This window comes from Castor canadensis, chromosome 18 (assembly GCF_047511655.1).
Source record: "Castor canadensis chromosome 18, mCasCan1.hap1v2, whole genome shotgun sequence".
NCBI lineage: Eukaryota > Metazoa > Chordata > Mammalia > Rodentia > Castoridae > Castor > Castor canadensis.
In genome coordinates, this window is record NC_133403.1 from 12,645,771 (window position 1) to 12,669,297 (window position 23,527).

At 41.7% G+C, this 23,527-nt stretch overlaps 1 protein-coding gene and 1 non-coding gene across 3 annotated transcripts in view; one reads left to right on the plus strand and one right to left on the minus strand.

Annotated features, from left to right (window-relative positions):
* Positions 1-23,527, plus strand: part of Gnb1l (G protein subunit beta 1 like) — a 70,442-nt gene that overhangs the window by 15,372 nt on the left and 31,543 nt on the right. The window contains exons 1-2 of one of the 2 annotated variants that reach the window (XM_074061203.1): positions 20,760-20,878; positions 23,230-23,377. In XM_074061203.1, coding sequence (XP_073917304.1) covers positions 23,250-23,377 — 128 coding nt within the window. In that variant the 5' untranslated portion in view covers positions 20,760-20,878; positions 23,230-23,249. Of the gene's footprint in view, positions 1-20,759; positions 20,879-23,229; positions 23,378-23,527 lie in introns of those variants that run through there. The other variant, XM_020160694.2, reaches the window with a different exon arrangement.
* On the minus strand, positions 15,534-15,640 carry LOC141419071 (U6 spliceosomal RNA). Its single transcript, XR_012443743.1, has one exon. It is a non-coding gene; the product is annotated as a U6 spliceosomal RNA (small nuclear RNA).

The following is a 23,527-nucleotide window of genomic DNA, read 5'->3' on the forward strand; positions in this document are numbered from 1 at the left end:
GACTACCCCAGCACCACCACAATCAGGACGCAGAAAGCTGCTCATTCCTTCAGAATCCTTCCTTTCACAGCCCTATGGTAGGGAGACCCTCTTCTCCCTCTGCCTGCCCTTCGTACCTACTGATCTGGCCTCCCTAGCTACATTTTTGCCTTTTCAGGGATGCTCTGGACATAGATCCACACAGTGTGTAGCCTTTTGCTTGAGGTAATTCTCTGAAGATTTGCCCATGTCGTTGCATTTATCAGCAGTTTGTTCCTTGTAGCTGAATAGTAGTATTCCATTTACCTGAGGACAGTCATTTTGGGTTATTTTCTATTTGAGTTGATTATGCATGCAACTACTAGAAACAGTTGCGTACAGGTGTTTGCACATAAGTTTTTAAACAATTTTTAGCTAGTAAGATACATGCATATTTAATTTTGCAAGAAACTGCCAGTCTTTTTCAGAGAGCGTTAAGGGTTCAGTTGCTCCACATTCTTGCCGACACTTGATTTTGTTTCTTCTACTTCTTCTCCCCCTCCTCCATTCAAATAGGGTATAGTGCTATTTCTTTATGGTTCTAATTTGCATTTCCCTTATGGCTAATATTAAGCATCTTTTTGTGCTTAACTTGCCATCTGTATGACTGAGAATTGAATGTCCCAATCTTTTGCACATTTTTAATTGGTTTGTTTTAGTTGCTGAGTTTTAAAAAAATGAGGTGTAATTATACATAATAAACTGTATATATATATATATATATATATATATATATATATATATATATATATATATATATATATATATATATATATATATGTTTGTGGTACTGGGGTTTGAACTCAGGGCCTTGTGCTCACTAGGCAGGCACTTGAGCCATACCTCAGCCAAGCTGAACCTATTTAAAGTGACAATTTGACCGTTTTGAGCACCTGAGGCACCATCCCCACTCCAGATAATGACCATGTTCTCCTTCCCAAAATTTCCTGCTGCCTCTTTGTGTGTTTCTGTCTGCATCCTTCCCACACTTTCCTCTCCCAGGTTCCCACACTTCTGCTTTTCCGTAGCTCCAGGTCAGTTAGCATTTCCTAACATTTTATATAAATAGAATCACAACATTTACTCTTCTGGCTTCTTTCACCCAACGCGATTATTTTGAGATTCATTCATGTTGAAGCATGGTCAGTACTTCCTATCTTTTTTATAGTAGAGTATGTATATATTCCATTGTGTGGACCTAACACTGTTCAGCTGTTAATGGACATTCCAGTTTGGGGCCGTTCTTTTTTAGAGAAACGGCCCAAATGTATTCCATAGTGGTTGTACCATCTTATAATCCTGTCAGCAGTATATGAGAGCTTCAGTTGCTTCACATATTTTCCAACATTTGGAATGCTTGGCCTTTTTAATTGTAGCCATTCTGATAAGTAGGCTATTTTATTGTAGTTTTAATTTGGGTCCTTAGTGACCAAAGATATTAAGTATGTTTTCATTTGCTATTTGCTTATTTTGGTGAAATGTCCCAACTTTTGCCTGCTTTTAATTTTGTCTTATTTTCTGTTTGTTTCCTTACTGAATTTTCGAAATTCTTTATATTTGGTATATAAAAGATATTTTTTTGGTGTATGTGTGTGGTGCTGGGGATGAGACCCAGAGCCTTACTGAGTGTGGGTGCACCCACACTTACCACTATTTGTTATACCCCCAAACCTCAGAATAGAAAAATTTTTTTTACCAGATAAATGATTTGCAAATGTTTTCTCCCTGTGTATAGATTGGCTTTTCATTTTGTTGGAGTATTTTTAGGGGAGTAGATCTGGGGCTTAAACTCAGAACCTTGCACTTACGAGGCGCGTGGTCTACTTCTTGTATTTTTCAAAGAGCAAAAGTTTCTAATTTTGTTGAAGTCAAATTTATCACTTTTTTTTCTCTATAGATTATACTTGCTGAAAATCTTTTGGAAATTATGAGTGGATGTTGAATTTTGCTCAGTGCTTTTTTCTGTATCACTCAAAATGATTCTGTGGTTGTCTTTGCTGTATTAATATCATAGTTTATATCAATTGGTTTTCAAATATTGAATCAGCTCTCCATTCCGCAAATGGTCATGTTGTATTCTTTAATATTGTTGGATTTGCTTTGCTTTTTTTGTTTTTGAGGAGTTTTCTATCTATATATGTGAGAGTTTGGAGTTTTCTTTTCCTGTACTACCTTTGTCTGGTTTGGGTATTAGTATAGTACTAGCCTCATAAAATTAGTTAAGAAATAGTCTGTCATTTTCTGTTCTCTGGAGAAATTGTACAGAACCAGTGTTAGTCCTTCTTTACTTGTTTGGTAGGATTTGCTAGTAAAGTCGTGTGGGCTGGAATATTTTTGTCTTGCCTTTGCAAGGATTTAAATGGAAAATGTGGGCTGGAGATGTAGCTCAGTGGTAGAGTGTAGCATGTGTCAGAGCAAAACAAAGCTGTAAAGATCATCTCTCTCTCCTACTCTGTGGTCTTTAACTTCTATATCATCTAAGTTATCAAATTTATGTGCATCAGGTTGTTCATAGTATTTATTTAGTATTCTTTTCATGTTTCTGGTGTCTGAGTTACTGTAATTTACTGCAGTTACTTTAATTTATTTCTCTCTTTGCATCATTGTTACTTCAGCTAGTGACTTACCTTTCTTATTGATATTTTTTTTCTATTTTCTTATTGCTCTGTCTACAGAATTCAACATATGGTTTCAAAACATTGATTTTTTTTTTCTGTTTTAGTCTGTATTTGATTTATTTTTTGCTCCAATCTTATTATTTCCTTCTTTCTGCTTGCTTTGGCCTTATTTTGTTACTCTTCGTAGCTTCTTAAGGTCATTGATTTGTAGACTTTTAATTTTTTTTGAGATGGAGTCTCTGTGTAGCTCATGCTGTCCTAGAATAAGCTGTGTTGCTTGGGCTGCTTTTACATTGATTATACTCTTCCTTCTGACTCCCAAATACTGGAATTACAGGCATGGACCACCAGACCCATCTTGGAGACCTTTCTTATTTTCTAATGTAAATATTTAGTGCTATAAATTTCCCTCTAGGCCAGTAATATTCCCAAGGTGGCTAGACAGAGTTGCCTGTCGCCTGTTTCCCTGACAAAAAGGGAATGCAACAAAGAATAAATGTCTGTGTTCTGCCTGCAGTGACTAACAACATTCTCTGGAAAAGAGCAAGGAAGTGGCAAGTTCCTTGTGAACAACAGAGAGAGGAAGTGAGACACCCTGCCTCTCCCATACTGACTTCCCCACTCAGACCAGCTTGTGGGCAAGGCAGACTTCTGCTTAAGAAGAATAATCAGCTAGGGACCCCCAGCAGTCCCCATGGCCCCTGTAGGTGACTGTAAGGAGACTCCCACAGTCCTTAAAAACGTGGCACAGTTTGGAGAGTTGTGCGGAGCTCATAGGGCTGTCGTGCCATAGAGGAGTTGTCCACATCATTGTATCCATGAGATCCACTTCCATCCACGGAGACCTAAGCTGCTAGGGCTCAGTGCCATCTTAAAATCAGACCTTCTGGCTGCTTGTGGAGATTTCAGTGGTGCAGCGTTTACAACTAGGTCCTGAATTTGATCCCCAGCATTGTACACAACTCTGGGGACCATTGGACACAGTATATCTATACTCTTGAGATTCTGTTCTCATTCTAGCATGTTCATTAGAGAGGCTGCAACACTATAACCACAGACTCTGAAAATCTAGGCCTAGCAGAAGTGTTAGATCCTGGCTTCCAAACCCACGTGGCACCTCATGCTATAAGAAGCAGTTGAACTTACACAGAGCAAAGCTGATATACAACCAGGGGCTTCTCCATAACCTGACTGCCAACCAAGGTAGCAACTCCATCCCACTGGTGAGCCTGCTGTACAACTGGCCAGCCCACAATGTCCTCAAGTGTGCAAACACAATCCAGTAGCCAACCAGATGGCAGCCCTGTCTGCTGGAGAGCCTACCACACAGTCACTGGCCTGTAGAATTTGTAGGCCCCTGCATCTGGTTCAACAGCCTGGCAGGTGGCAATCTTACCTCCAGCAAAACCACACCACACTACCATAGTCAAAAACAAATAGCCAAGACCACTGATACAACCATAGATATCACTGTTGAGGACTGCAGTTGAAGAAACCACAGAGACGCCACGTTACTGTGTCCACCCAGAATCATAGCTAACAAACTATACCACACTGACAACCTAGCACCCATCCACTAGAAAAAAAAAAATCTCTCCTTACCAGGGGAAGAGAACCTTCCATGAAATTGGAAAAGGCAACTGTTGTACTAAATGCACAGATAGCCACAAAGGAATATAATAATTCTCTAGTAACTGGCCTCCCCCCAAAAAAGGAAACTATGGAATTCCTGAAAAGGAATTAAAAATAATGATCTTAAGGAAGCTCAATGAGATACAAGAGAATATGGACAATATAATGAAATCAAGAAAGCACTTCAGGATTTTAATGCAATATTCAACCAAGAGATAGATATTTTTTAAAAGGGCCAAACAGAAGTCTTGCTACTGAAGAATTCAGTGAAAGAAATAAATACAAGCAAGATCCATGTCAGAGCAGGGCGCTGGTAGCTCACTTCTATAATTCTGGCTACTTGGGAGGCTGAGATTGGGAGGATCATGGTTTGAGTCAAGTCAGAACACAACAGACTAGATCAATTAATTAAAGAATTTCTGAACTTGAAGATAGATCTTTTGAATTAACTCAGTCAGAGGAGGAGAAAGAAAAAAGAATGAAAAAGAGAGAAAAAGCCTATGGTACCTATGGGATGAAAGTAACACATATTTGCACCACAGGAGCTCCAAGGGGAGAAGAGATGGAGAAAGACACTGAAAACATATTTAACAAAATAGCTGAAAACTTATCACATCTTGGGAGAGGTATGGACATTCAGATCCATGAAGTTCAAAGAACCCTAATTAGACTGAGCTCAAAGAGATACTCTTCAAGACATATTATAATCAGATTGTCAAAAGTAAAAGACAAAGAGAGAATTTTAAAAGCAGCAAGAGAAACAGTCACATATAAGGGAATCTCCCTTAGACTAACAGCAGATTTTTCAGCAGAAAACTTTCAGGCTAGAAGAAAATAATAAAATATTCAGAGTGCTTAAAGAAAAAAACTACCACCCAAGAATACTGAAATCAGCGAGGGTCTCCTTCATTTCTGAAGGAGAAATAACATCTTTCTCAGATAAGCCAAAACTGAGGGAATTCCCCATCACTAGACTAACCTTACAAGAAATGCTTAAGGAAGTTCTACAGCTAGAAGTAAAAGGTCAATAACTATAACCATGAGAACATTCAAAAGTGTAAAACTCACTGGAAGAGTGAAAAATGAGGAGAGGAAAGAATCAAACTTTATCACTGCAGAAAGCCATCATACCACAAAGATTAATAATAAGGAGGAAGAAAGGAACAAAGGTTACACAACACAGAAAACAAGAACAAAATGACAGGAGTGGGCTGTTATGTATCAATAACTCTGTTTTGGAGACAGGGTTTTGCTATGTAGCTCAGGTTGGCCTTGAACTTTCAATCCTCCTGCCTCAGCCTCCTGAGTGCTGGAATTATAGGCATGTACCACTATGCCCCATCAATAATAACTTTTAATGTAAATAGTTTAAATTCCCCAATTAAAAAGTATAGATTAACTGAATGGATAAAAACACAAGACTCAAATATGCTGTCTATGGGATGCTTACTTCACTGGTAAAGACATGGATAGACTGAAAATGAAGAAATTGAAAAAAATCATACTCCACTTCAATAGAAACCAAAAGTGAGCAGGAATTGCTATACTCATATAAAACAGATTTCCAGCCAAAACTGTAAAAAAAGAGAAAGGAGGCACAGTGAGAAAAGGATTAAGTCAGCGTGAGACTATAATTGTTCCATGCAACACTGGACCAGCCAAATATGTAAAGCAAATATCATTAGATCTAAAAGATGTAGAATCTAGTACAATAGTAGTTGGGATTTCGACATTCCACTTTAATCATTGAATCATCCACACAGAAAACCATGACACATTAAACTATTATAGGCCAAATGAACCTGATGCACAGACACAGAACATTTCATCATAGCTGCAGAATATACATTCTTTACGTCAGCACCTGGAACATTCTCTAGAATAGAATAGAGAATGTGGTAGGCCACAAAACAAATATCAATAAATTTTTAAAAGTCATGTATCTTCTCTGATCACAATGGAATGAAAGTAGGCATCGACGAGAGGAGCTGTAGAAATTATTTTTAAAATGCATGCAAGTTAGACAATGTGCTCCTGAGCGACCAATGGGTCAGTGAAGAAATTAAAAAGGAAACTAAAAAATGTGTTGAAACAAATAAAATGGAAACAAAACATACTAAAGCCTCTGGGACACAGCAAAAACTAAGAGCTGGTGGAGTGCCTCCTAGCAAGCATGAAGCCCTGAGTTCAAACCCCAGCACCACAAAAAAAAGCAGTACTAACAGATGCTTATCTCAATAAGTAGAAATATTTCAAATAAACAACCTAATTGTGCAATTCAAGGAACTAGAACAAGAACTAAACAAGACCAAAATTAGTAGAATGAAAAAAAAATCAGTGCAAAAATAAATAAAATTGACACAAAAATATTAACGATCAATGAAGCAAAATATTCATATTTTTAAAAGAAGCAAAACTAGCAAACCTTCAGCTTAGACTAAGAAAAAAGAGAAGGCACAAATCAGACAAAACAGGACACATTACAATTGACATCACAGAAGTATTATGAATAACTTATATGCCAACAAATACATAACACATAAAGTTGAAGAAATAGAAAACCTAAACGGGTCAGTAAAAAGCAATGAAATTGAATAAATATTAATTATATTTTAGAGATCTCCCAACAAAGAAAAGCCCAAGGCTGGATGTCTACCAAGCTTTAAAGAAGAACTAACAATTCTTCCAAACTCATCGTATGAGATCAGCACTACCCAGATAAGGACACAGCAGAAAATTACAGATCAATATCTCTAATGAACGTAGTTGCAAGGATTCTCAGCAAAACACTAGCACATCCAACAGCACATCAAAAAGATTACATACCATGATCTAGTGGAAGTTTTCCCTGATCCCAGGGAACTTCAACATCCACAAATCACCTAACATGACACATCACATCAATAGAACAATAAAAAACATGATCATTGCAATAGATGCAAAAATTGCATTTGGTAAAATTCAATATCCCTTCATGATATAAACTCTCAACAAATTAGGTATAGAAAGAACACAATTAAGACCCTTGTATGAAATGGGCAAAGTGGTTTTTTCTGAGGTCTGTGACAAGACAAGGATGCACATTTTCACTATTTTTGTTCAACATTAGTGCAGAAATCTCTAGCCCGAGCAATTAAACAAGATAAACAAAGAGCATCCAAACTGGAAAGGCTGAAGCTGAACCATCACTATTTTGGATGACAGTCTTATATATGGGAAAGACCTACAGGCTCTACTCTACAAAAAACTGTCCAGAAGTGATAAGTAAATTTAGTGAAGTTTTAGGATAAAGAACAACATACAAAACCAGTAGTTTCTACACACCAATAGTAAATTATATGAAAAAGAAATCAAGAAAGCAATTTTATTTACATTAGCTGTAAACTCCCCAAAGTATTTAGCAATGAATGAGGTGAAGGATGTCTACAATGAAAACTATAAAACATTGATGAAATAAATTGAAGAGGACATTATAGAAATGGAAAGATAACTCATATTCACAGTTTGGAAGAATTAATATTGTTAAGAGCTCCTTACAACTCAAAGCAATATACAGATTCAGTGCAATCCCTATCAAAATACCCATGACATTCTTCACAGAAACAGAAAAAAAAAGTTCCAGAAACAGAAAAAAAAAATCCTAAAATTCCTGTAGAACCACAGAAGGCCTCGAATAGCCAAAGCACTCCTGAACAAAAAGACTAAAGCTAGAGGCATGGAAATACTTGACTTAAAGCTGTAGTAACCAAAACAGCATGACACTGGCATAAAAAAAAAAACCCAGACATATAGGCCAATTGACCAGACTTGAGAACCCAGAAATAAATCCATGTATCTATAGCCAATTTTACTTAAGGCTCCAAGCACATACATTGGAGAAAGGACAGTCTCTTCAATAATGGTCCTGGGGAAACTGGATAGCCATATACGGGAGAATGAAATAAGACCAGTGTGTTTCATGATATATGTGTAAGTCACCTTCATGCTACTATAACAAAATATCTGAGAGAACTTATAAGAGACAAGGCTTATTTAGCTCATAGTTCTGGAGGTTCTAGTTCAAGATTGGATGGATCCATTGCTTTGAGCCTCTGGTGAGACTGCCAGTGATGGGGTACATGTGACAGAGAAAACTGGTCCCCTCGTGGCCAGGTACAAAAAAGGAAGAAGAAGCAGGGTCCCATAGACCTCTTCAAGGGCATGCCCTCTTTGACCTAAGAAACTCCCATTAGGCCTCACTTTGTAGAGTTCCACTACTTCACAATAGCAGCATCCTGCAGGTAGAGTGGCTCAAGGGGTAGAGCGCCTGCCTAGCAAGCATGAGGCCCTGAGTTCAAATCCCAGTACCTCCATAACAAAACAGAACAAAACCCCCCAAAACACAATAGCAGCATCCTGAGGACCAAATCTTTAACACATGGATCTTTGGAGAACATTCAACATCCAAACTCTATACAAATCAACTCAAAATGGATCAAAGACTTGTATGTAAGACTTTAAACTATGAAGTTAGTAGAAGAAAACAGGAAAAATACTTGAGGACATTGATTTGTGCAGCTATTCTTTGGATATGACCCCAAGATAGCATAATGAACCCTTTTAATAAAGGTTTCTATACAGCAAAGGAAACAACAGAGTAGAGAGGCAACTTAGCATAATGGGAAGATAATTTGCAAACTATTCATCTGGCAAGGGATTATTATCCAGAATAGATACGGAACTCAAACAACTCAATAGCAAAGAAAAAAAAAGTTTGATTTGAGAACAGGCATGGACTGGATGGACATTTCTCAAAACAAGGTATACACATGGCCAACAAGGATATGAAAAAATGCTTATCATCGCTAAACACAGAGGAACGCAAATCAAAATGACACTGAATATCATCTCACTCCAGTTATCAAAAAAATCAAAACCAACAAATGCTAATGAGGATGAGGAGAAAGTTCCTGTTAGGAATGTAAATTGGTACAGCCACCATGGAAAGCAGTTGTGTAGAGAACTGAAAAAAACTAACAACACAACTGCCTGATGATCCAACAAGTCTGCTACGAGGTGTGACATCAAAAGAAATGAGATCTGGACTGCCCTGTTGCAGCACTAATCATAATAGCTAGGATATGGCATCAACCTAGGTGTCCGCTGATGGATGAAGGGGTAAAGAAGATATGGAACCAGGCATGGTGACTGTAATCGATCGTAGCTGCTTGGGAGGCAGAGATGTGGAGGATTGTGGTTTGAGACCAGCCTGGGTAAAAAGTCCCTGAGACCCCATCTCAACCAATGAAAAGCTGGGTGTGGTGGCATGAGCCTGTCATCCCAGCTATGGGGGAAATATAAATAGGATTGAGGTCCAGGTTGGCCCAGGCATAGAAGTGAGACCCTACGATCACCTGATCACCTGCGTCTGGGAAGGGGAGAGGGAGGGGAATAGAGGAAGGGATAGCTAATGAGTACAGGAGTGCAGCTGGATGAGAGGAATAACCTCTGTGTTCTGTAGCACAGCGGAGTAACTGGGTGACAACAATGGTTTATTTCCAAATAGCTAGTAGAGAGGATTTTGAATATTTTCAACACAAATGACAAATGTTTGAGGTGATGAATATGCAAATTACCTTGACCTAATCATTGCACATTGTATGTATATATTGAAATGTCATATGGGGTATAACCTAGAAATACCTATAAATAATACAATTGTGTTGATTAAAAATAAAAATCTGTATAAGTAAATTACCTTTTTTTTGAGGTACTGGATCAAACCCAGGTCTCTGCACATGCTAGGAAGTGCTCTACCACTGAGCTACATTCCCAGTCTGCAGAAGATACCTCTATGTACATCCTATAAATATTGCCAAGTGGTATTATCACTTATTCAGTTGAGAATATTTTCTAATTTCTCTTGAGACTTCTTCCTTGGGCTGTTGTTTATTTTAAAAAGTGTGGTTTAATTTCCAAATATTAGAGATTTTCCAGTTATCCTTCTATACTTGGTTTCTAATTTAATTCTTTGTGGTAGGAGAACATACTTTGTATGCTTTTGGTTCTTTTGATTTTTTTTAAGGTTTATTTTATATGCCAGGATGTGGACTATCTTGGTGATGTTCCATGGGCATTTGAGAAGAATGTATGTTTTCGGTTGAGTGTGTGTGTGTGTGTGTGTGTGTGTGTGTGTGTGTGTGTGATTTCTAGTGTTAACAAGGTCAAGTAAGTTGACGGTCCCATTCAAGTTTCCTGAAGGACTTTGTGGCCATTTGTTGGTCTATCTCTGCTCTCAGTTCTGTAAGTTATTCCCTCCTGTACTTCGAAGTTTGTTGGTAGATAAATATATATACAACTTTATGCCTTCTTCATGAATTGATGCCTTTTTTAATGTCTTCTTGTCCCTGGTTCTTCTCCCTGTTCTTGTTCTGACATCTACTTTGTCTGATATTAAATGCATCCACTCCAATATTTTATGATTTGTGTAGTATATCTTTTTCATCTTTTTACTTTGTATTTATGTTTAAAGTGGGTTTCTTCTAGGTAGCTTATAATTGGGCCTTAAAGAAAAGCTTGGTTTTTAAAGTTAACGTGTCAAGAACATTTGTGCTTATTGTAATGATTGATATGGTCCTATGTAGGTCTATTATTTTTTCTCTTTCCCCCATCTTTTTTTTTTTTGCTGGTACTGGGATTTGAACTCAGGGCCTCATGCGTGCTAGGCAGGCACTCTACTATTGAGCCACTCTACAGCAGCCCCTCATCTTCTTTTTTGTTCCCCTCTCCATCCTTTCCAGCTGCCTTTTGAATTATTTGGTTATTCTCAAGTATTCTAATTTTTCTATTAGTTTTTTGACTATGTGTTATGTTTTTAATGGCTGCTCTAGAGATTACAGTGTGCATACGTAACCCTTCATTGTCTTCTTAGAGTATTTTTTTCATTTCAGATAAAATATAGAAGTTTTACAATCATAGTTCTCCTTATTTTCCTATCTTTGTTATAGCTGTCATATTGGAAACTTCCATAGACAATGTTACAATTTTAGCAGTCATAAGTGTTCACCTAAGAGGTGAAGTTTATATTCATCAAGACATTTAGCATTTTTCTTTCTCTATCTTCTTAAAGTTTCACATTTCTTGTGTTATTTATTTATTTACTTATTTGCAGTACTAGTCTTTGAACTCAGGGCCTACACCTTGAGCCACTCCACAAGCCTTTTTGTATCATTTATTTTGAGCCTAAAATTTTTTCTTTATCATTTCTTTTCCTCTTTCTTTCCTTCCTTCTTTCCTTCCTTCCTCCCTCCTTCCCTCCCTCCCTCCCTTCCTTCCTTTCGGTACGGAGTTTGAACTCATAACGTACACCCTGAGCCACTCCACCAGTCCTCTTTTTGTGATGAGTTTTTGGCGATAGGGTCTTGCAAACTATTTGCCTGGGCTGGCTTCAAACTATAATCTTCCTGTTCTCAACCTCCTGAGTAGCGAGGGTTACAGGCGTGAGCCTCCGGCACCTGGCTAGCATTTCTTGTAATGCACATCGGATGGCAAAGAAAAGAGGATTGCTTAGCTCACAGTTTGGGGACTGAAAGGTCAAGAGAGGGCCCTCTGGTGAGGGCAGGTGACATCGTGTTATCTGTGTGTAAGAGGGAGTGATCACATCATCACTAGGCAGGAAACCAGAGATCTACATGGGGACCAGGTTCCTTCTTAGAGCGACTCATTCTGTGAACCAAGAGACCAGCACTCCCTCTTAGGGCTCGGCCCCTAGGGAATTATTATAAAATAGGCCCTACCTCTTTTAGAGGTTCCATCACCTCCCACATTTCCACACTGGGGACTGGGCTTTCAGGACAGAAGCCCTTGGGGGACAAACCACATCCAGACCATAGCAGCAGTCACCTGGCCTTAATGGTTGCTCTATTAAATTATTTTTCAGCAGTTTAATTATATATTTATCTGTGGCTTTCTTTAAGTTTATCTTTCTATGGTTCATTGAGTTCTTCAAAGTATAACTTCTTGTCTTTCCCTAAATCTGCATTTTCAGGCTTATTTATTCAGGTAATTTTTCTGTTCTAAGTAGATTTCTCTCTTCTGTTTCTTAGCATTCACTACTGTGAATATTAGACCTCTTACTGTTATTGCACAAGTCCCCGATGCTCTGATCATTTCCTTCTGTATTTTTTTCTTTCTGATTTTGTATTGAAGAATTTCTATTGATCAGTCATTAAATTCCCTCCATCATCTTCTGTTCTGTTATCACATTATTTGGTTTCAGGTAATGTATTATCCAGTCCTGAAACGTCTTTTTTAAAAAAGATAATTTGTATTTGTCTGTTGAGAACCTCTTGCCATTTATTTCAAGTATGTTTACTTTTGCCTCACGGAGCATAACCATAGAAACTGCTTTAAAATCCATCTGATATTTTCAACACCTGAATCATCTCCAGGTTTACAGCTGTAAATTGTCTTTTCCCTTGAGACTGCTCTCATTTTTCCTGGTTCTTTTAATGTTGATTAATTTCGGATTATATTATATCCTAAACATATCCAGGATTGAGTGTGGATAGGATGGGCTTGCTGGCTATGGCTTTAGTCTCTTTTCTGTTTTCAGATCTTTTGATATTCTGCTTTGGTTCTGCTCCACTCCTCAGCCCCTCAGGGCTCAGCGTGAGTACTGAGCAGTGATTTGAATCCGGGATCTGTTCTTAAAGCTGATCCTGCTTTGGGTCTGTTCTGTGCACGTGTAGCTCAGGGGGACCTTTGTCTTTAGCTTTCTTTACCCTGAAATCACATCCACACTCCCTCTCCATCCTGCAGGGTTTCCTTTCTTTGGTTCTTGTGTCCAGAAAGATAGGGCTCTTTCAGAGTCACCTCTCCATGGCTTAGTGGGGCTGTCCTTATGGCAACATCTCAGAGAGATGAGAAAAAATAAGCCATTAGGATTCCTCCTCACCCTCCTGGGACCACCTTTTCTTTGGATCCAGAAATTGGGAGTTTCTATCCAAGTTTTAGACACCATTGCCTTATATCTTTCCAGACAGGGCCCTCCTTCAAGGCAGGCAGGCAGGCAGGCAGACAGACACACCAGGAGACTCATGCCTGTTGGGTCACTTCTCCAAGCTTTTGCTTACCTCCAAAATCTGGCTGCTGTTGCTTACTTTTCAGTTTTCAGATACAGATGGTCCCCAAATGAGAATGCGTCAACCTAAGATTTCTCAACAGTGATACCCATTCAGTCAAAGCCACGCTTCAGATTTTGAATTTGCATCTTCTTCCAGGCTGGTGATGGGCATACAATACTCTCAAGATGCTGACAGCCACAGGAGCTGCAGCTCCCAGCCATCGTGGTGGTGGTCCTGAGGGCCATCAGCTGCCATGCCACAGAGGACTGTGCTGCTAAGCCAGGAGGGTTGGTAGGTTAGGTGTATTAAGTACATTTCAGCTTTAAAGGGTTTTATTGGGACATGACCCCATGATATGTTGAGGCACATCTGTATATTTTGTTTAGAGTTGTCAGAGTTTTTCTTTACAATCAGCCTGAGAGAGCCTGCAGTGAACTTCATTCTGGCAGAACCAGCAGCCTCCCAGTGTACTTTTTTGTTTGTTATGATGTGGGCCTTTCTTTGTTGCCTAAGCTGTTCTCAAACTCCTGGGTATACTGATCCTCCTGAGTAGTTGGGACCACAGACACCACACCCTGGATCTCCTGCCAGTGTAGTTTTCTTTTTAAGGGGTGATGGGACTTGAACTCAGGACTTCACACATGCAAAGCAGCGCTTTACTGCTGGAGTCACACCTCCCATCATTTTGCTCTGTTTATTTTGGGGATGGGGTCTCTCAAACTATTTGCCTGGGCTGGCCTCGAATAGATTATAGGCGTGAGCCACCACACCCAGTGTAATTTACATTTTGCCGTGAATGAGGTTGAAGTTGAGCTTCTTTTCATGTGTTTGGTGGCCGTTTTTATAACTTCTTCTGTGAATTATGATCAAATCTTCTGCCAGTTTTTTGTGGTACTAGAGTTTGAACTCAGAGCCTTGCACTTGCAAGGCAGGTGCTCTACCATTGAGCCACACTCCATCCCTTTTTATTCTGGTTATTTTGGAGATTGGCTCTCACTTTCTACCTGGGCAGGCCTGGACTGTGATCTTCCTATTTATGATTCCCTCATAGCTGAGGGTGACAGGCATGCACCACCACGCCCAACTATTGGTTGAGATGGGGTCTTGATAACTTTTTGCACAGGCTGGCCTTGCGCTGTGATCCTCCTGATCTCTGCCTCCCAAGTGGATATTACAGAAATGAGCCACTGTGCTTGGCTTTTTGCCCATTTTCCTATTAGGTTTTTAGTATTTCTTTAATTTTGAAGTTTATGGATATTTTAAAGATACTAGATTTTTTTGTTTTCACATGCAAAAATTTTAAATTTAAAATTTTTTATGTAGCCCATAGTTATCAGTTTTTCTTCTATTGTATTTAAATTTTGAACTATAGCAAACTTTTCCCACAACCAGATTGTTCTTGTTTCTCCCATATATTTTTCCCATAAAGCATTTCTCCCATATTTTTTTCTAGAATTTGAACAATTTTATTTTTCACATATTAATTCTAGAACTCCTTTCACCTCACTGCTGTTTAATAAATGCTTTTTAATTCCTAGTTGAGGGCTGCTTTTTGGTTTTTACTTAGTTAATTCCTAGCTCCATTGCATTGTCATCATGGAATCTTATTTATAAATATTTCTTCTTTATAAAACTTCCTATAGTTCTTTGTGACCTAAGTGTAATCAATGTTTACTCATTTTTCCGTGTGCCCATAGGAAGGTGGTGTAACACTCTGGATAAGAGTGTGATTTCCACACATTTGCACACTATCTGTCCTGTCGCTTGTGTTGTTTGGTCGTCCCTCCTTCCTATTGTCCACTTGATCTGACCTATGTGAAAGTATCATATCGTACTTTCTAGGCATCATTGGGCTTCTTTCTGTGTTCTCTTGCATCTTCTGTAGTTTCTCCTTAAAAATAAGGACAATGTCTGTTATTTAGTGCATTGGCGTTCAGAGCTGTTTCTCTTGATTGTGAATTGCACTGAACAGCTTCTAAGTGTCTGGCTTTGTCAAGTCTAGTGCTTTTTGGCTGGAATTCAATTTTGTCTAACATTAGTATTTCAACTTTTGTTTTCTTATTGTTTCTGTTTGCCTCCTATACTTTTACCCATCTCTTAATTTTAGCCTTTTGAGATTACTGTGTTTTACATTTTTTCTTTTTTTTTCTACTTTTTTATTAAAAGCATGGAACTCTTCACGAATTTGCATATCACCTTTGCTCAGGGGCCATGTTAATCTTTTCTGTATTGTCCCGATTTTAGTACGTGTGCTGCTGGAGTGAGCACTATATATTTTTTTTCTTTTTGACATATTCTGAGTTAATAAGTGCATTCTGAATCTGCTTTCTTTAACAGAAATGTGAATCATGAATATTTTCTCCCTATCTGTAGCCTCATTTTTTATTTCCTTAGTGTCTCTTGATGGAAATTATGATTTTGGAATTCATCCTTGTAGTTGTAGTTCTGTGGAGTATTCTAAAATACGAATTTATCAAGCTTATCCCATTCTACAGTGGATAGCCTCTGTTATTGTGCATAGTTCTGCTGTGCACCTTCTCATGCAAGTCTGAAGATTACACTTGTGTTTATGAAAGAGTAGCCTGGCTGGGTCATTAGGCGTGCAGGGTAGTACCAGATTGCTTCTGAAGTGGTCGTTTTTAATTTACGCTCTCTCCAGCATGGTAGAGGGGTTCTAGTTCGCCCACGCTGTGTCAGCACTTGGCACACTGTTTAATATTTGCTAATCAGTCAGGAGTGTAAGTATATCGTATTGTAAGTTTGACTGGCATTTCTAAGATTATTAATTAGGTTGAACATCCTTTCATATGTTTATTGGACATTTATGTTGCTTGTGAACTATCTGTTCAAGTCTTTTGCTCATTTGTCTTTTTGGTGTTCGCTTCTTTAAATTTTTGGATTAGCATAGATTAATAATATGAGGGGATTTCATTGGGACAATTTTGATATTTGCTTTTTGAGGACAGGGTCTCATTTTAAAGCCCGAGATGGCTGAGGCTGATCTTCCTACCTTGGTCTCCTGAGAGCTGGGATCATAAATGTGTACTACCACACCCAGCTGGTGGTTGCTTTTTTTTTTAATTGCATCAGTCTATGTATATATTCTGTGTATACATTCTGAATATGAGTCCAGTATGGACTTGCCTACTCCCCTCCCATAGCATCCTGTTAGATTTTTAAACCTGCAGAAAAGCTGCAAGTAAGTGTCATAAATACCTATACCCTTCATCTGTGCTCATCAGTTGTTAGCATTTTGTAATATTTGTTTTACTTCTCTACCTGTACACAGTCATCTCTCCCAATCTGTAGGTTCCATGTCTTTGGAGTCAACCACTTATGTCTGTACTGATTATATATAGACTTTCTTCCTTGATATTATCTTCTAAATAATACAGTGTAACAACCATTTATGTATCACTTACATTCAAAGTAATCTAGAGATGATTTAAAGTACACTGGTGGATATGCTTAGCTTCTGTGCAAACATCACACTGTTTTATATAAGGGACTTGGGCATCTTAGATTTTGGCATCCATGGTGGGGAGGGGTTCCCAGAACTGATCTCCTACAGATACTGAGGGATTATTGACTCATGTAAATAGAGATTAAGAGAGAACTTTTTTCAGAAACATTTTGAAAATAGGTTGTGGACCTGATGACATTTTTGTCCCTAAATCCTTTAGTGTACATCTTCTAGAAATAATGACATTCTTCTACATAAAGTAGCATCATTCTTCCAGAGAAAATTAATAATGCCAAATGGTCTGTAGCCCATATTCAGATTTCCCCAAATGTTCCAAAATATCCTCCTTAACTCTCCCTCTTTTTGATTCACGATCGAATTAAATATCCAGGATCTAAGGTTCACATGCTGCATTTGGTTGTGAAGCCTCTTAAGTGTCATTTAGTATAGAAGACTCACCTGACTTTTGCTTTTGTTGTTTCTTTTGACCTTGAAAACGGCAAGCTAATTGCCTTGTCCAGCGTCCCATATCTGGAAGTGTCTGATTGTTTCCTCATGGCAAGTTCAGGTTGCACATTGCTGGCAGGGATGCACAGGAACGCTGCCATGATTTCTTATCACATCACATCAGGAGATTAGTGATGTCTGTTTACTATTGGCGGTGCCCGCTTCTATCAGTTGGTGAAGGTGGTGACAGCCACATGTCTCCATTGTAAAGGTACATTTTCCTTTCATGATTAGTATGTAATCTGGAGAGTAATACCTTGGCATGATACAAATCTGTCTGCCAGTAACCTTTCACCAGGTTGAATCCTTTTCATATCTGTGATGATCTTTTTTTTTTTTGGTGGTACTGGGGTTTGAACTCAAGGCTTTGCATTTGCAAGGCAGGTGATCTACTTCTGTGGTGATTTTTACAGTCTCTTACTCTCAAATGTAGGTTCAGATCCTTATTTTTATTTCCTTAAAAACATGAAGCATCCTTATTTTAGAAACCTCAGTGCTTTGATATGGGGGCCTATTCCTGCCTCCTGTTGTTCTGATGGCTCTCATTCATTGTGCCATGTTTTCCTGTTTGTTTTTATTATTTTTATTATTATTATTATTTGTTTGAGACGAGGTCTCACTATGTTATCTAGGCTGGCCTTGAGCTTGATCTGCCTGCCTCTGCTGGGAGGATCCAAGGTCTGGGATTACAGTTATATACCACCATACCTGACGTTGTTTTTGTGATTTTTGACCACAAAACTGTATCTGTGATTTCATTGACACTTTGGCAGGAGGTAGGTTCCTTCTGAGAAGACAGACTGAAGTTTTGGGGAGTTCTCAAGATGGTGCGAATTGGGGCTGAAACTTGCAGACTGGGTGCAGGTTTAGTTCTGGTTTAGCCTAAGCATGAACTGTGTGTATAGCTTTTTGGGGTCCCATATTTCTTGAGGTTCACCTATGCATCTTGGGAGGGTCTAAGCTTGGTCTTTTGACATCCCAGAAGACATCAGAGCTCAACTTCTTCACAGGAGGCACCAGCTACAAGTTTCGCAGGCCTCACTAGGATGGATTTTTGACTTAAGTGTTGGCTTCTGAAGGTTCCAGACATTTTATCATTAGTGTTGCACTCAAGGAAATTTTGTCTTCTATCTTATCAAAAGATAAGGGAGGATCCATCAGGGCATCCATCCCACTAGAAAGTGCCCAGTCTGTGGGTGTAGGATACTGGGGACCTTCAGGGCCTTGTCTTACGCATGTAGGGAAGGCTACAGGGTGCTCTTGGAGGTACTCCCAGCAGCCTATCCATCCCGTCTAGTGCTGTTACAAACAGAGGCAGGATTCAGCGGGCTTGGGCAGGCAGGGGCAGTGTTTGGGGCGTCTCTGGGTGGTGGCTCCCCTGGTTTGGCTTGCTTCTCAGTGCTCTTTGCTGATTTCCAAAATTCCCAGTGAATAGTGGTACTGTTGTAGTGAAGTGAGAGGACTTAGAGACTGGGAATAAGACAATGCAACCCTAAGGACAGGGGTGTGCCTAGGACTAACCTTCGGCCTGTCTGTTGGTCAGACTGTGGGGTGCGTGTGAGTATGATTTCCAACAGCCTCAAAGTGTCTCTGGTAGGGCCCTAACTACTAGTATACTTTACCCAGCCCTGCCTCATCTAACTAGACTTGCAAAGGGGTCTGTCTGAGCTGAGGCAGCTCCCACAGACTGTGGGCTGGTCTACACCAGCAGCTGGGAGTTCACATACTCCCTCCTCAGGGGAGTCCTTGGCTCACCATGGCTGCTACGCCTGCCCACGGTGTAAAGTATGGTGCAGCCTGGCCCTATCCATTCACTATCCCCATACCCAGAAGGCTTGGCGTCCCCTCTCCAGGGCTGTAGTGCTGAGGCCCATTGACCTGCTGCTTCTATGACAGCTCCAGGGGATGCTGTCATAGATCATTTGTGTGCTGAGGTCAAGGACCTGCAGGCTTTCGGGGTGTTTGTAGCACTCGTAGGAAAGGCTGTCAGAGATACTCAAATTGCGTCAGATTGTCTTTCTTTTAAATTTTTGATAGAATCTATCTCACTTTGACATCTCGAAGAGTAGGCAGAACCAAAGTTGTGCTCTGCATTAAGTTTCCTGTTCCTTTGCCCTCTGGGAGGAAAAGACGAGGGGTAGAGCAGGGCACCGTATAGTGCCGTGCGGCTGGTGCCACACGTGGGTCATGGGCAGGGACTGTGGCCTCCACCCGGGGCGGCCCAGTGCCAGGAGAGATAGGATAATATGATTATTCTCAATTAAATTAATAAAGAATAATTAGATGTCATAAATCAAGTAATCATAGGATATTGTCATGGGAAAAATATGTAGGTAGAATTAATTAGTTTTCAAATAAAGCGTTTATTTTAATTGCTTGAAATGATGGAGTCCTTAATTGCCGATGCATCATTTTGGCCTGAGCATTTCAGCTGTTGTAACAACGTGACGGGTTTGTTCCCTACATTTCTGGGGAAAGAATGGAGGAGAACTTGATTTCATCACCTCACAACGAACCTTCTGCTGTGAGGTTCTGGAAGCTCCCACCAGGCTGCGGCCAGGTGGCAAGTGTGGGCTGGGCTTCGGCTGGCACTGCCCAAGACCTCCATGCCGCCTGCACGTGTGTGCTTACACATGTATGCATGTGTGTGTACTCGTGTGAACGTGTGTATCCTGTGCGGGAGTTGCGTATGTTTGTGTATGTGTACACATATGTGTGCAGCGTGGCTGCAGTCTGTCTGTACTGCACACAGGAGCCAGTGCAGGGGAGGCCTGTCAGATTTCATTGCCTGGAGCCGTGTGCTGGAACGTTTGCCCCATCTTGGCCTTGGTGTTTTCCTGCTGGGCTGAGCCGCGTTAGCCCAAACTGTGTTCTTGTGGCACTGGGCCGCTAGCCTTGTATGTGACAGGCTTAGCACAGGCCATAGTGGCATCTTTGGGCCCAGTTACTACCCTGTTCAATTTGTCTCCTGAGCCAGCCTGCCTGGGGGAAAGCAGTTCCAACTTTTGGGACCTGTCAGGAGTCAGAGCGGGTGCTTGGGTCAGAGCAGTGTAAAGTCCCTTTCCTCCTACAGAGCCATCATTACATTTGAGAAGAGTTAGCTGGCTACAGCCAAAGGGGAGAAGGGTTGTCTGGCTGAAATTCACTTCCCCACCCCCAGCCCCAAGAGAGGAAAAAATGGGACTTAGCAGTTTGTAAAACACATTCCTGGCGACCTCATTCTCTTTGAAAGCCTTTGAGGTAGGGTCCAGTGGTGTAGTACTTCCTAAGGTCTCTCACCAGAAGAGGCAGGCCCTCGCTCTGAAGTTAGCCCAAGGAGGGCCTGGCCCTGTCAGCACCTTCGCCTGGTCATTAAAGCCTAGGCCTCAGCCCTGCATCAATGGCCTTGCCTGGGTAGCAGCCCTGGCCTCCTACCCTCTCTGTCCACCCTGCACAGGCCTGGTGATCTCCTGGGAACCCAGCTCTAGGTGCTGCCCACGCTCAACACTGTGTGATTCAGAGCCCAGTCCTGCATTTCTTGTGACAAAGGGGAGAAGGTGAGGGCATGGGATGACTTGGAGGGGGGTGGTCACACGGCAGTAGGACTGACAATGGAAGCCCAGATGGGCTGCCCATCAGGGAAGTCCTCACCACTCCTGCTTCTGTGCCTTCTTGCTGCTGGGTGGGCCTCAGCCTGGACCTCTCCCCAGACCCCACGTCTGCCTCCCAGCCAACGTTCCATTCTGGAAAAATCCTTCCTGTGTTCTTTGCTCCTCCTGTTCTTTTGCTTGCCATATCCTTCTGGTGGCTGTAGCTATCCCCCTATTAGGCCAGCCTGTCTTCCCTGCTGAGTGCAGGCTGTAGGTGGATAGATTGGGAAGGTACCGGAGTCCAGTGGAAGAGGCCCCCAGACAGGCTATCTACTCCTGGCCTTTTCCTCTGCACCCTCAACCCAGCACATGGCAGTAGATGTGCCCTCAGCCATTGGGGCAGTTCCCTTCTGGCTCTGGGGTCACCGTCACCTATCAAGAGCAACCACCTGTGTGAGGTAGTATGGTACTGTGACTCTGTGCATTGAGTGGGTGGCTTTGAGGGATGCTGTAGCCGGCCATATGCACAGGTCCTGTAGCTTGAGGAGTATCCTCTTATCTGTGACAGTAGTCTTGTGAGGAGTGGCCAGGTGACTCTCCCCAGGCCCGTCCCACACATCACTGTACTGGCTTCTATGTCCCTTGGTGGGGGCTTGCAGGCTCTAGAGCACTTTGGGCCTGAACCCAGGCACCTGGAGCAGCTCACCCAACCATTTTCTGCCTCATTTTCTCCAAAGTAAAAGGGCCTCCTTTACTTTCTGGCTAAAGACAGTCCAGGTGATCAGATGTCACCTGAGGAATAGTGGAGGCTGAGGAGCCCAATTGTATTTTTTGGGTAAGCAGATATATAAAAGTAAAAGGCCTCCTTGCCAGGATGGTTGTGATAATTAGAAATTGTGATAGTGCATTCTAGGACTCAGTGGGGCTGTTTGCTGTGGATGTGAGAGGGGAACCTCTCCTTCAACACTCTGGGACCCCACATGGTTCCAGTCCATCCACAGGCATCCGCTGAGCAAGTGCTAGTGCTGGGGCCCAAGCTGGGACAGGAGGAAGCAGGACAGCACAACCCCTGCACCCCAAGCTAGGGGCAGAAGGAGCAGTCCTGCCTTGTGTGTCATTATTGTGCTCCAGGGAGGAGAAGAGGAACTTTGGAGGGGAGACTGCATTTGCCAGAAGGGAAACACTGGAGTGAGGCCTGAATGGGTGAGACTCAGCACTGCCAAGCAGCAGGAACATTCTGAATGTGCAGGGGCTCTGGGGTGGAGAAATGCTGGGGTGGAGAAATGCCAGGGTGGACAGTGGGATATGGAGAGGTGAGGGCATGGCCAGTGTTAAAGAAAAATGATTCAGTGACACTCGTAAAGCACAGTGGGGAGGACTTTATTCAGGACCATGGTGACAGGTGCAGGGATCAAGGCAATGGGATTCTGCAGTGTGAGGCTCAACTCAGACCCAGGTGGAAGGTGAGAATTTATGGCCTGGGAGCAGGGTGGGTCACTGGATGGAAAGTGAGTGAGATGAGACATCAGGGTCCAGGGGTTCTGGCTAAAGACAGTCCAGGTGATCAGATGTCACCTGAGGAATAGTGGAGGCTGAGGAGCCCAATTGTATTTTTTGGGTAAGCAGATATATTGGTAGGACCCAAGGGAGGGCTCTTGCTAAACTGACTTGGCATAGTTCTTGCTAAAACTGAATGTTATAAAGATGTTCGCAGATGGGTCTAGAAAAAGGTTCAGGACCCTGAATTAAATTTGAGCAAAGTTTTTCTTTTCTTTTTCTTTTTCTTTTTTTTTCATGCTGTGGGGATTAAACCCCTTGCATGTGCTAAGAAAGTGCTTTACTGCTGAATCACACCTCCAGCCTCAAGCAAAAAAATGTTGCTAACAATTGGACAGGAAGCCCTAGAGGCAATATAGGGCTCTGTACAGGGAACCCAGGGCCAGAGTGGCCAGGTATCACCATGTCTGTCCAGGTGGTGATTTTGGTGGTGCCAGTAAGGTGCACAAGCTGATTGATACACAGGAATGGGGCACAGGGAGGACTCCCAGATGCCTAGTGGGATCATCCACCAGAGAGGTTAGCAGTGGGGGAAAGAAAGAAAGCTCCACACTCCCTGTGGGGCCCCTGCAGCCTAGCAGGGAGCTGGCTCCTCTATAGCCACAGGGCCATTTAGCACTTTTGGGGATCAGAGAGTCTCCCCACAGAACAGAAGGCCAGGGGCACTCGGCAGAGAATCATCCCAAACACTTCTGCCCAGCCTGCCTTCCTGGAGGAAGACCAAGTGCTCTGTCACTCACATGTCCTACCTTGGTCCCCAGGTGACTGCATCCTGCCCAGCATGGCAGCTCCCTTCCTACCCCCACCACCAGACCCCCAGTTCGTCCTCCGAGGCACGCAGTCAGCAGTGAACGCAGTGCATTTCAGCAGAGGATCCCAGGCTCAGGAGTGCCCACTCCTCTTCTCAGGGTGAGTAGCAGCTGCTCCGATCCCAGCCCAGGGGTGAAGTGAGGGGGTTGTGGGTTAGCACAGAGCCCAGCACTCATTTGGAGTGCTGGCAGGGGGCTTCAGGCTACCCGTTACCTGTGCTTGCTGCACTTTCAAAACCTGCTCGACACA